Raw genomic sequence first — 13519 nt, 5'->3', positions numbered from 1 at the left:
CCCCCCAGGGCAATTGAACTGATTCCAGAGGCTAATCCAAAACACTGCCGGCAGAGAAGCGCTATTAGGAGTCGACTTCTAGTCCGACTCAGGAGGCGCGCACACCATCCACCGCTTCCGAGTATATTACTCACTAATGTTCAGTCTCTGGATAATAAAGTAGACGAGCTCAGGGCGAGAATCTCCTTCCAGAGAGACATCAGGGATTGTAACATAGCCATGTTTCCGTGAAAGAGTTTCTCGGGATATACTGTCTTTGTCCATTAGGAAGTGTAAGGGATGTTGTACCCATTGTGACTTAAAACCTATCCTGACCAGAAACTGTGGATAGATGTCAGCATTTGTGCAAAACTGAAAGTGCGAACCACTGCATTTAACCATGGCAAGATGACTGGGAATATGGCTGATGACAAACAGTGTAGTTATTCCCTCCGTAAGGCAATCGAACAGGCAAAACGTCAGTACAGACACAGTGGAGTCGCAATTCAACGGCTCAGACACGAGACGTATGTGGCAGACAATCACGGACTACACAGGGAAAACCAGCCAAGTTGCAGACACCGTCTTGCTTCTAAACAAGCTAAACTCCTTCGCCGCTTTGAGGATAACACAGTGCCACCGATGCGGCCCGCTACCTAGGACTGTGGGCTCGCCTTCTCCGTGGCCGACATGAGTTAGACATTTAAGCGTGTTAACCCTTGCAAGGCTGACGGCATCCCTAGCCGCATCCTCAGAGCATACGCAGACCAGTTGGCTGAAGTGTGTACAGACATATTCAATCTCTCCCTATCCCAGTCTGCTGTCCTCACTTGCTTCAGGATGTCCACCATTGTTCCTGTTCCTAAGAAAGCTCAGGTAACTGAAATAAATTACTATCTCCCCGTAGCACTCACTTCTGTCATCATGAAGTGCTTTGACAGGCTACTTCAGGATCATATCACCTCTACCTTACCTGACACCCTAGACCCACTTCAACTTGCTTACCGCCCCAATAGATCCACAGACGGTGCCATCGCACTGCCCTATCCCATCTGGACAAGATGAATACCTACAGTGGGGCAAAAAAGTATTTAGTCAGCCACCAATTGTGCAAGTTCTCCCACTTAAAAATATGAGAGAGGCCTGTAATTTATCACAGGTACACTTCAACTATGACAGACAATGAGGGGAAGAAAATCCAGAAAATCACATTGTAGGATTTGTAATGAATTTATTTGCAAATTATGGTGGAAAATAAGTATTTGGTCAATAACAAAAGTTTCTCAATACTTTGTTATATACCCTTTGTTGGCAATGACAGAGGTCAAACGTTTTCTGTAAGTCTTCACAAGGTTTTCACACACTTGCTGGTATTTTGGCCCATTCCTCTATGCAGATCTCTAGAGCAGTGATGTTATGGGGCTGTTGCTGGGCAACACGGACTTTCAACTCCCTCCAAAAATGTTCTATGGGGTTGAGATCTGGAGACTGGCTAGGCCACTCCAGGACCTTGAAATGCTTCTTACGAAGCCACTCCTTCATTGCCCGGGCAGTGTGTTTGGGTTCATTGTCATGCTGAAAGACCCAGCCATGTTTCATCTTCAATGCCCTTGTTAGGAGGTTTTCACTCAAAATCTCACGATACATGGCCCCATTCATTCTTTCCTTTACACGGATCAGTCGTCCCGGTCCCTTTGCAGAAAAACAGCCCCAAAGCATGATGTTTCCACCCCCATGCTTCACAGTAGGTATGGTGTTCTTTGGATGCAACTCAGCATTCTTTGTCCTCCAAACACGACGAGTTGAGTTTTTACCAAAAAGTTATATTTTGGTTTCATCTGACCATATGACATTCTCCCAATCTTCTTCTGGATCATCCAAATGCTCTCTAGCAAACTTCAGACGGGCCTGGACATGTACTGGCTTAAGCAGGGGGACACGTCTGGCACTGCAGGATTTGAGTCCCTGGCGGCGTAGTGTGTTACTGATGGTAGGCTTTGTTACTTTGGTCCCAGCTCTCTGCAGGTTATTCACTAGATCCCCCCCGTGTGGTTCTGGGATTTTTGCTCACCGTTCTTGTGATCATTTTGACCCCACGGGGTGAGATCTTGCGTGGAGCCCCAGATCGAGGAAGATTATCGTGGTTTTGTATGTCTTCCATTTCCTAATAATTGCTCCCACAGTTGATTTCTTCAAACCAAGCTGCTTACCTATTGCAGATTCAGTCTTCCCAGCCTGGTGCAGGTCTACAATTTTGTTTCTGGTGTCCTTTGACAGCTCATTGGTCTTAGCCATAGTGGAGTTTGGAGTGTGACTGTTTGAGGTTGTGGACAGGTGTCTTTTATACTGATAACAAGTTCAAACAGGTGCCATTAATACAGGTAACGAGTGGAGGACAGAGGAGCCTCTTAAATAAGAAGTTACAGGTCTGTGAGAGCCAGAAATCTTGCTTGTTTGTAGGTGACCAAATACTTATTTTCCACCATAATTTGCAAATAAATTCATAAAAAATCCTACAATGTGATTTTCTGGATTTTTTTTCTCATTTTGTATGTCATAGTTGAAGTGTACCTATGATGAAAATTACAGGCCTCATCTTTTTAAGTGGGTTTACTTTCACAATTGGTGGCCACATTTTGGGGCCCTGGGTCTGAACACCGCCCTGTGCAACTGGGGCCTGGACTTCCTGACGGGCCGCCCCCAGAAAGTGAAGGTAGGAAACAACACCTTCACTTCTCTAATCCTCAACACTGGCCCCACAAGGGTGGGTACTCAGCCCCCTCCTGTACTCCCTGTTCAGCCATGCACGCCTCCAACTCAATCATCAAGTTTACACTACAGTGGTAGTTTTGATGACCAACAATGCCGAAAATGCCTACAGGGAGGAGGTGAGGTCCCTCTGAGTGTGGTGTCAGGAAAATAACCTCTCATTCAATGTCTACAAAACAAAGGAGATGATCGTGGACTTTAGGAAACAGCCGAGGGAGCACACACCTATCCACATCGACGGGACAGTAGTGGAGAATGTGGAAAGTTAAGTTCCTCTGCGTACACGTCACTGACAAACTGAAATGGTCCACCCACACAAACAGTGTGGTGAAGGAGCAACAGCGCCTTGGGTGGAAATTTGGCTTGTCACCAAAAACAAGCTTCTACAGATGCACAATCGAGAGCATCCTGTCGGGCTTTATCACCGCCTGGTACGGAAACTGCTCCGCCCACAACCCTAAGGCTCTCCAGAAGGTAGTGAGGTCTGCACAACTAATCACCGGGGGCAAACGAACCTACCCTCCAGGACACCTACACGAACCCGATGTCACAGGAAGGCCAAAAAGATCAAGGACAACAACCACCCAAGCCACTGCCTATTCACCCCGCTATCATCCAGAAGGCGAGGTCAGTACAGGTGCATCAAAGCTGGGACCGAGAGACTGAAAAACAGCTTCTATCTCAAGGCCATCAGACTGTTAAACAGCCATCACTAACATTGAGTAGCTGCTGCCAACATACTGACTCAAATCTCTAGCCACTTTAATAAATGTATCACTAGTCACTTTAAACAATACCACTTTATAATGTTTACATACCCTACATTACCATATCTTATGTATATTCTGTACTTATCTACTGCATCTTGCCTATGCCGTTCGGCCATCACTCATCCATATATTTATATGTACATATTCTTATTCATTCCTTTACACTTGTGTGTAAAAGGTAGTTGTGAAATTGTTAGATATTACTACATGGTCAGAACTAGAAGCACAAGCATTTGGCTACACTCGCATTAACATCTGCTAACCATGTGTACAGTGCCTTGCGAAAGTATTCGGCCCCCTTGAACTTTGACCTTTTGCCACATTTCAGGCTTCTGTATTTTTTTGTGAAGAATCAACAACAAGTGGGACACAATCATGAAGTGGAACGACATTTATTGGATATTTCAAACTTTTTTTAATAAATCAAAAACTGAAAAATTGGGTGTGCAAAATTATTCAGCCCCCTTAAGTTAATACTTTGTAGCGCCACCTTTTGCTGCGATTACAGCTGTAAGTCGCTTGGGGTATGTCTCTATCAGTTTTGCACATCGAGAGACTGAAATTTTTTCCCATTCCTCCTTGCAAAACAGCTCGAGCTCAGTGAGGTTGGATGGAGAGCATTTGTGAACAGCAGTTTTCAGTTCTTTCCACAGATTCTCGATTGGTTTCAGGTCTGGACTTTGACTTGGCCATTCTAACACCTGGATATGTTTATTTTTGAACCATTCCATTGTAGATTTTGCTTTATGTTTTAGATCATTGTCTTGTTGGAAGACAAATCTCCGTCCCAGTCTCAGGTCTTTTGCAGACTCCATCAGGTTCTCTTCCAGAATGGTCCTGTATTTGGCTCCATCCATCTTCCCATCAATTTGAACCATCTTCCCTGTCCCTGCTGAAGAAAAGCAGGCCCAAACCATGATGCTGCCACCACCATGTTTGACAGTGGGGATGGTGTGTTCAGCTGTGTTGCTTTTACGCCAAACATAACGTTTTGCATTGTTGCCAAAAAGTTCAATTTTGGTTTCATCTGACCAGAGCACCTTCTTCCACATGTTTGGTGTGTCTCCCAGGTGGCTTGTGGCAAACTTTAAACAACACTTTTTATGGATATCTTTAAGAAATGGCTTTCTTCTTGCCACTCTTCCATAAAGGCCAGATTTGTGCAATATACGACTGACTGATTGTTGTCCTATGGACAGAGTCTCCCACCTCAGCTGTAGATCTCTGCAGTTCATCCAGAGTGATCATGGGCCTCTTGGCTGCATCTCTGATCAGTCTTCTCCTTGTATGAGCTGAAAGTTTAGAGGGACGGCCAGGTCTTGGTAGATTTGCAGTGGTCTGATACTCCTTCCATTTCAATATTATCACTTGCACAGTGCTCCTTTGGATGTTTAAAGCTTGGGAAATCTTTTTGTATCCAAATCCGGCTTTAAACTTCTTCACAACAGTATCTCGGACCTGCCTGGTGTGTTCCTTGTTCTTCATGATGCTCTCTGCGCTTTTGACGGACCTCTGAGACTATCACAGTGCAGGTGCATTTATACGGAGACTTGATTACACACAGGTGGATTGTATTTATCATCATTAGTCATTTAGGTCAACATTGGATCATTCAGAGATCCTCACTGAACTTCTGGAGAGAGTCTGCTGCACTGAAAGTAAAGGGGCTGAATAATTTTGCACGCCCAATTTTTCAGTTTTTGATTTGTTAAAAAAGTTTGAAATATCCAATAAATGTCGTTCCACTTCATGATTGTGTCCCACTTGTTGTTGATTCTTCACAAAAAAATAGTTTTATATCTTTATGTTTGAAGCCTGAAATGTGGAAAAAGTTCACAAAGTTCAAGGGGGCCGAATACTTTCGTATGTGACCAGTAAAATTTGATTTGATAGATTCAAGTTCCTTGGCGTACACACTGACTGAAATGGTCCACCCACACAGATGGTGGGGTGAAGAAGGCAGAACAGTGCCTCTTCAACCTCAGGAGGCTGAAGAAATTTGGCTTGTCACCTAAAGCACTCAAACTTTCATAGATGCACAATTGAGAGCATCCTGTCGGGCTGTATCACCGCCCACATCCGCAGGTCTCTCCAGAGGGTTGTGCGGTCTGCCCAACACATCACCGGGGGCAAACTCCCTGCCCTCCAGGATACCTACAGCACCCGATGGGCACCTACAGCACTCGATGTCACAGGAAGGCCAAAAAGATCAAAGACATCATCCACCCGAGCCATGATCTGTTCACCCCGCTATCATCCAGAAGGCGAGGTCAGTACAGGTGCAGCTGTGCCCGAGAGACTGAAAAACAGCTTCTAACTGAAGGCCATCAAACTGTTAAATAGCCATCACTAGGCTGATTCCACCCGGTTACGTAACCCTGCACCTTAGAGGCTGCTGCCCCATATACATAGACTTGAAATCAGTGGCCACTTTAAAAATGGAACACTTGTCACTAATGTTTACATATTTTTGCTTTACTTATCTCGTGTATATACTGTATTCTATTCTACCATATTTTAGTCTATGCCACTCTGACCATGCTCATCCTAATATTTATATGTTCCTTAACTCCATTTTACTCTTAGATTTTGAATTGTTAGATATTACTGCACTGTTGGAGCTAGAGAAACAAGCATTTCTCACCCGCAATAACATTTGTTAAGCATGTGTGACAAATAAAAATGTATTTGTAATTCTTTGATAGCCACATCAGCAGCTAATTAGCGGTTCATTTTGGGGGAGTAAATACAGTCAAATATATTGATAAGTCACATTGTCCTAGAGAGATTGACACATATGTCATGCCAGGGTAAGACTACATTGGAAACAGCCCTTATATTAAGTGTTTCTAAAATCCCCAATGGGAAGAATGTATGGTAAAAAAAACTATTGGAACCATTACGTTGTTTGACTGCCAGGTTTGATGGGTATTATGACTCACACAGTGGTACTCTTGCCGAGTTCAAAACAACTACTGTAGGAACAAAAAAAAGTCAAATCATGACGTCTGATCTTCATGTCAGAAATTTGGTGCTCAAGAAAGATGCCGGATTACCGACTTGGAATTCCAAATTGGATGACCTTTCATAAGATTTTTTCCAGTTGGACTGGGAATGGGTGCACCTCAGCCACGCTCAATGTCATAAATGATATCATAACCGCCATCGATAAGACAGTACTGTGCAGCTGTCTTCGTCAACCTGGCCAAGGCTTTCAACTCTGTCAATCACTGCATTCTTATCGGCAGACTCAATAGCCTTGGTTTCTCAAATGACTGCCTCACCTGGTTCACCAACTACTTCTCTGATAGAGTTCAGTGTGTCAACTCGGAGGGCCTGTTGTCCGGACCTCTGGCAGTCTGAAGGTGCCACAGGGTTCAATTCTCAGGCTGACTCTTTTCTCTGTATACATCAATGATGTCGCTCTTGCTGCTGGTGATTCTCTAATCCACCTCTACGCAGACAACACCATTCTGTGTACATCTGGCCCTTCTTTGGACACTTAACAAACCTCCAAACGAGCTTCAATGCCATAACATTCCTTCAGTGGCCTCCAACTGCTTTTAAATGCTAGTAAAACTAAATGCCTGCTCTTCAACCGATTGCTGCCCGCCCGCCCGACTAGCATCACTACTCTGGACGGTTCTGACTTATGTAACCGATGTGAAATGGCTAGCTAGTTAGCGGTGGTGCTTGCTAATAGTGTTTCAATCGGTGACGTCACGCGCTCTGAGGCCTTGAAGTAGTTGTTCCCCTTGCTCTGCAAGGCCCGCGGCTTTTGTGGCACGATGGGTAACAATGCTTCAAGGGTGACTGTTGTTGATGTGTGCAGAGGGTCCCTGGTTTGAGCCTGGGGCGAGGGGACAGAAGTTAAACTGTTACACTTAGAATATGTGGAGAACTACAAATACCTAGGGGTGTGGTTAGACTGTAAACTCTCCTTCCAGACTTACATTGGAGATGCTTAATCAAAAATGACATACATTTGTAAAGCCCCGCCTTACCTCAGCTCACTGGTCACCACAGCAGCACATACCCGTAGCACACGCTCCAGTAGGTATATTTCACTGGTCATCCCCAAAGCCAACACTTCCTTGGGCCGCCTTTCCTTCCAGTTCTCTGCTGCCAATGACTGGAACAATTGCAAAAATCACTGAAGCTGGAGACATATCTCCCTCTATCTTGAAGCATCAGCTGTCAGAGCAGCTTACCGATCACTGTACCTGGATTTGTAAATAGCACACCCAACTACCTCATATTGTTATTTGTCTTCTTGCTCTTTTTCACCCCAGTATCTCTACTTGCACATCATCTGCACATCTATCACTCCAGTGTTAATGCTACATTGTAATTATTTCGCCTATTTATTGCCTTACCTCCCTACTCTTCTAGATTTTCACACACTGTACATATTTTTTATATTGTGTTATATTGACTACGTTCGTTTATATGTAACTCTGTGGTTTTGTCGCACTGTTTTGCTTTATCTTGGCCAGGTCGCAGTTGTAAATGAGAACTTGTTCTCAACTGGCCTACCTGGTTAAATAAAGGTTATTTTATTAAACTTAACTCCTCTATATACAGAAATGTTACAAAATAATTGAAAATTGGCTACTACACCAGAAAGCATTATTTGGCCACAGAGGATCATTGGCTGCTTACTCACCTTTTCACTGACAGTCGCAATTTAACAATCATATATTTGGTATTTGCAGCGCGCACTGCCCAAATTGCGAGCCATTCCGAATGTAGGCTATACGATTTGGTGAGTGTGCATGTTCACTGTCTTATCATTGGGTCAGTACCACTTGTTTGTTTTTGGACAATCATTTTCTCCAGGTTAGATTAACGTCATATTGTATTTATAACTCCCCTTTTCGTAGGTCTATTATATGGATCAGACAAAAGTTTGTATTGATCCGTTTGTCAGTGTCAGCAGAGTAGTATACCCTGTACGTTTTGTGGGCACACTTGGGTGTCCCGTACCGGTAAATCATTAAATCTACTGTCGCCCCTGGATAACGTTGAGTTTTAATTGCATGGATCCGTCGTTTTTAAACCACGGGTTTGCAGATTGATTCACTTTTTGGCTTGGCTAGCTAGCTTTTGTTTAAAAAAAATGGATCTCGACACAGTACCATCTTTTTTTGTTTTACCTGGCTGACAATTCCTGATATTTTGAGAATATATTTTGAGGAATCGCCTGAAGCGTGAGATGAATGGGAGACAGAGGAATACAACAGTGCTGAGGCAGAGCGCTCGTAGGGAGGACGACGCTACTATTCTGAATTTTGTGTGATACGTTTTCTGGCGCCCAGAGCTGCTGATACAGAATGGAAGAGAAGTCCAGTTGCTATAAAACTCGGGCTGGTTCCCAGATTTGCCCTCTACAAGATCACCTGCAGACCCCATCACCATAATCTACCATCCTCGGAAAATACAGTTTTCAAATATTTTGCCTTTTTGCTGCTTTCATGTGCTATTCGGAACCTAGGACATTTCCGACTTGCTAACTGGTTGTAGTTCTACCACGAAGAGGACTTCAACGAATCAGCATGTCGGACATTTCCTAGTTCCGACTAGCATGTGAACTTGGCATCTATTGGTTGACCCTTCGTGATATATTGTTTGTTTTGCGTTTGAAGTGCTTCTAGATTATGAAAAGCGCTATATAAATGTAATACATTATTTTTCCGAGTTCCCAGTTTTTTGGAACGCGGCATCAATCCCATGTTTAACCTAGGTTTAGTAACGTCATTGTTCTATTCCTCCTCGTCATAACGTTCAACGTCACGAAATTAGCATTAGCAACAAGGCGAACAGATTTGATAGAATTGCATAGTTTTGCTGCCATACAAAGGGCAGGCATAGGCTAGCTTGAACTGTCATCCAAATTTAGAGTTTGGAGGAATCTTAAACCGTGACAATGAAATTCCTGTATAAAGAGGAGCACCCATTTGAGAAGAGAAGATCGGAGGGGGAAAAGATCAGGAAGAAGTACCCTGATAGAGTGCCAGTGAGTTGCTGCTAACTAGCTAGCCAATGCTTGCGAAATGCTAACCGCATCGCTTGTCACCCACACACACAACACAATAACAAAGAGAGGAACTTCAGGACATCGACAGTGTTGGTACTAGCTACAACCTTAACATATATGGTTACATTTTTGGAAAAAGTTTTACAATTAATTGGGCACAGATTGTTTTGATTTAACGTTTTACACTGTCATTCTAGCCAGCTAGCTAACGTCATCTATTTTGCTAAATTGACACCTTTTTGACACTATCTATCTATCTATCTATCTATATATATATATATATATATATATATATTTTTTTTTTAACGTGTTGCTTTGAGAATCGGTAAGCATTTCATAAATAGATTTTTAGTCATCTGACTGCCTGGGACATTTATTTAATTTGCAGGTGATAGTGGAGAAAGCCCCCAAAGCCAGAATTGGTGATTTGGACAAGAAGAAATATCTTGTACCCTCTGATCTTACAGGTGAGATACAGGACATGTATCGAATTGTGTTGGGTCAATTTCCACATTTTGATCTGAATTAAAGTATTTTCTTATTTCTTAAGTGGGACAGTTCTACTTCCTAATACGGAAGAGGATTCACCTGCGGGCAGAGGACGCCCTTTTCTTCTTTGTCAACAATGTCATTCCTCCCACCTCAGCCACCATGGGACTACTTTACCAGGTACTGAGCCTATTTATCTAGGCAGGGCTTCATTTTTTTAAAATTCCCTCTTATACATTATGCATGCTGCTGTGGCATTTCCTCCTGATTAATCAGGAATTCCTGCCTTTGACGTCCTACATCTGGTCTATCCTACTTATCCTGAAATGTTCCTTGATTTTCTGTTGTCTCAAACACATTCCTGATTAACCGAATGTTGAATCTCTCTGTAATAGGAACACCACGAAGAGGACTTCTTTCTTTACATTGCCTACAGTGACGAGAGTGTCTACGGAAACAGCCAAACGAAAGTCTAGCTAACCACCTTTCAGCACATCTGCAGTCTGACTCTGCATCGTCACAAAGATAAATAAAAGCAATTTAGTTGCCACCAGATTAATCTTTTAATGCACTTTCAAACCCCCTTTCCCCTTTTAAAGCTAAAATCCTTAATTGAAACGATAAAACGACCATCCCGCCTCTGTTTTGGTAAAAAGCGACGGGATGGACCTGTGGAAATGTAACCACTCTCAAATACATAGACCGAGCTATTGATGCAAGGACTGACCATGCATGATGTCAAAATTATAGTTAACAATATTTTGAGGCTATCCAGTAGTTTTTTTAAACGTTGTTTACCAACATTGGAGTAAAACTAGCTTCTATTTTGGGTTCAACAGTTGAACTAAGCTCATGAGGCATTTATAAGTTATATTTTTCAAGAATCAATGGGTATATATAATTTATTATTCCCAAAACTGATGTGACAACTACGGATTCTAGCTTTAACATTCAGACTACCAAATCTACATCTGTGTTCTCCTGTCATAGTTGTTATCCACAGCACATTTTTGTTTGTTTCGTTTCTCCTCCCAAATGGCTTAGGGATAGTTTCCTGGACACAATTCAATCCTTGTCCAGAATTAAAAACGATATATATTCTCCATTGAACATGTGTTTTAGTCTAGGAATATGCTTAGTCTATGTCTGAGAAACAGGCCCTTAATCTACCCGATTACTCTGTTGCTAGCAATCATCTTTTTTAGTTTACTTGAAAGATTAGCTTTTAGACCTACAGTATATCACACCCCTCACATTTTTGTAAATATTTGAGTATATCTTTTTGTGACGACACTGCTACAATGTAAAGTAGTGAGTGTACAGCTTGTATAACAGTGTACATTTTCTGGCTCCTCTAACTCAACACACAGCCATTAATGTCTAAACCGCTGGCAACAAAAGTGAGTACACCCCTAAGTGAAAATGGCCAAATTGGGTCCAAAGTGTCAATATTTTGTGGCCACCATCATTTTCCAGCACTGCCTTTGGGCATGGAGTTCACCAGAGCTTCACAAGTTGCTACTGGAGTCCTCTTCCACTCCTCCATGACGACATCACGGAGCTGGTGGATGTTAGAGACCTTGCACTCCTCCACCTTCCGTTTGAGGATGCCCCACAAATGCTCAATAGGGTTAAGGTCTGGAGACATGCTTGGCCAGTCCATCACTTTTACCCCCAGCTTCTTTAGCAAGGCAGTGGTCGTCTGGGAGGTGTGTTTGGGGTCGTTATGTTGGAATACTGCCCTGCGGCTCAGTCTCCGAAGGGAGGGGATCATGCTCTGCTTCAGTATGTCACAGTACATGTTGGCATTCATGGTTCCCTCAATGAACTGTACCTCCCCAGTGCAGCCCCAGACCATGACACTCCCACCACCATGCTTGACTGTAGGCAAGACACACTTGTCTTTGTACTCCTCACCTGGTTGCCGCCACACACACTTGATACCATCTGAACCAAATAAGCTTCTTGGTCTCATCAAACCACAGGATATGGTTTCCGTAATCCATGTCCTTAGTCTGCTTGTCTTCAGCAAACTGTTTGCGGGCTTTCTTGTGCATCATCTTTAGAAGAGGCTTCCTTTTGGGACAACAGCCATGCAGACCAATTTGATGCAGTGTATGGCGTATGGTCTGAGCACTGACAGGCTGACCCCCCACCCCTTCAACCTCTGCAGCAATGCTGGCAGCACTCATACATCTATTTCCCAAAGACAAGCTCTGGATATTACGCTGAGCACGTGCACTCAACTTCTTTGGTCGACAATGGCGAGGCCTGTTCTGAGTGGAACCTGTCCAGTTAAACCGCTGTATGGTCTTGGCCACTGTGCTGCAGCTCAGTTTCAGGGTCTTGGCAATCTTCTTATAGCCCAGGCCATCTTTTTGTAGAGCAACAATTATTTTTTTCAGATCCTCAGAGTTCTTTGCCATGAGGTGCCATGTTGAACTTCCAGTGACCAGTCAGTATGAGGGAGTGTGAGAGCGATGACACCAAATTGAACACACCTGCTCCCCATTCACACCTGAGACCTTGTAACACTAACGAGTCACATAACACTGGGGAGGGAAAATGGCTAATTGGGCCCAATTTGGACATTTTCACTTAGGGGTGTTCTCACTTTTGTTGCCAGCAGTTTAGACATTAATGGCTGTGTGAGTTATTTTGAGGGTTATTTTGAGAGTTATTTACACTTATACAAGCTGTACACACTACTTTACATTGTAGCAAAGTGTCATTTCTTCAGTGTTGTCACATGAAAGATATACTCAAATAGTTACTAAAATGTGAGGGGTGTACTCACTTTTGTGATATACTGTTTACGCATTTATGTATACAGTATGCATTGACATTGCACCCAAACATTTCAGTGGACAGTTTTGGTGATTCATCTTACTGTAGCTTCATAGACCAATGAAGGTTATTTCCGTGATATGAAGGATATGTTAGCCTGAAAGCCAGGCCAGATGACCACTCAAGCCATTAACTTTCTAATGATTGTCCATCTTATGATGTTGTGATGTTTTTTCTAAATTGCATGCATTTTTGTTTAGCTTTAAAGCCCATTGAGATTCTTTGTAATGAACAGTGCTATAAAAGTTGAATAAATTATTATTATTTATCTGTCCAGGAAACTGGCCGTATATGTGTGTTTGCTCAATCTTTGGTCTAGTTTTAATTTTAAAAAATTAAGCCGTTAACAGTAAACAATGAAGCAAGTTAAATAGTCACGTGCAAATAGTTGATTGCCTACAATATATCTTTAGTTTTTAAAAAAAATGATGAGTTAAGACAGTTGTAGCCTATCAAAGGGTAGCAGGCAATGATGTATATAAACCCTGGATTGCTGATGCTATGTATTGGCACACCCCAGTGGGAGCATGTATGAATTAAGTTAAGAATGTTTTCCCATCAGCCTAATTTGAATAAACATTGTGATTGGCTGATAGCCGTGAGGGTTATCGAATCAGGATCAAATGTT

The 13519-nt window shown here is 42.8% G+C and overlaps 1 protein-coding gene across 1 annotated transcript; it reads left to right on the top strand.

The window, feature by feature from the left end:
- The first annotated feature begins 8389 nt into the window (after positions 1-8389).
- LOC110534218 (gamma-aminobutyric acid receptor-associated protein) lies at positions 8390-13172 on the top strand. The gene is made up of 4 exons (XM_021618939.3): positions 8390-9534; positions 9944-10022; positions 10106-10224; positions 10440-13172. The coding sequence occupies exons 1-4, from the start codon at positions 9445-9447 to the stop codon at positions 10518-10520; spliced, it is 369 nt and encodes a 122-aa protein (XP_021474614.1). The 5' UTR covers positions 8390-9444; the 3' UTR covers positions 10521-13172.
- Positions 13173-13519: the final 347 nt, after the last annotated feature.

Source organism: Oncorhynchus mykiss, chromosome 10 (assembly GCF_057628025.1).
Source record: "Oncorhynchus mykiss isolate SJ-2025 chromosome 10, ASM5762802v1, whole genome shotgun sequence".
Taxonomy (NCBI): Eukaryota; Metazoa; Chordata; class Actinopteri; order Salmoniformes; family Salmonidae; genus Oncorhynchus; species Oncorhynchus mykiss.
Note: the sequence above shows the minus strand (reverse complement) of the source record. Positions and strands in the feature narration are given on the sequence as shown.

What these genes read in the sequence shown, in the direction of transcription:
- LOC110534218 (XM_021618939.3), top strand. Translation starts at nt 9,445, where the DNA reads ATGAAATTCCTGTATAAAGAGGAGCACCCATTTGAGAAGAGAAGATCG. An exon ending in AGTACCCTGATAGAGTGCCA is followed by an intron (nt 9,535 to 9,943) that starts GTGAGTTGCTGC and finishes TTTAATTTGCAG; the next exon opens with GTGATAGTGGAGAAAGCCCC. An exon ending in CCATGGGACTACTTTACCAG is followed by an intron (nt 10,225 to 10,439) that starts GTACTGAGCCTA and finishes TCTCTGTAATAG; the next exon opens with GAACACCACGAAGAGGACTT.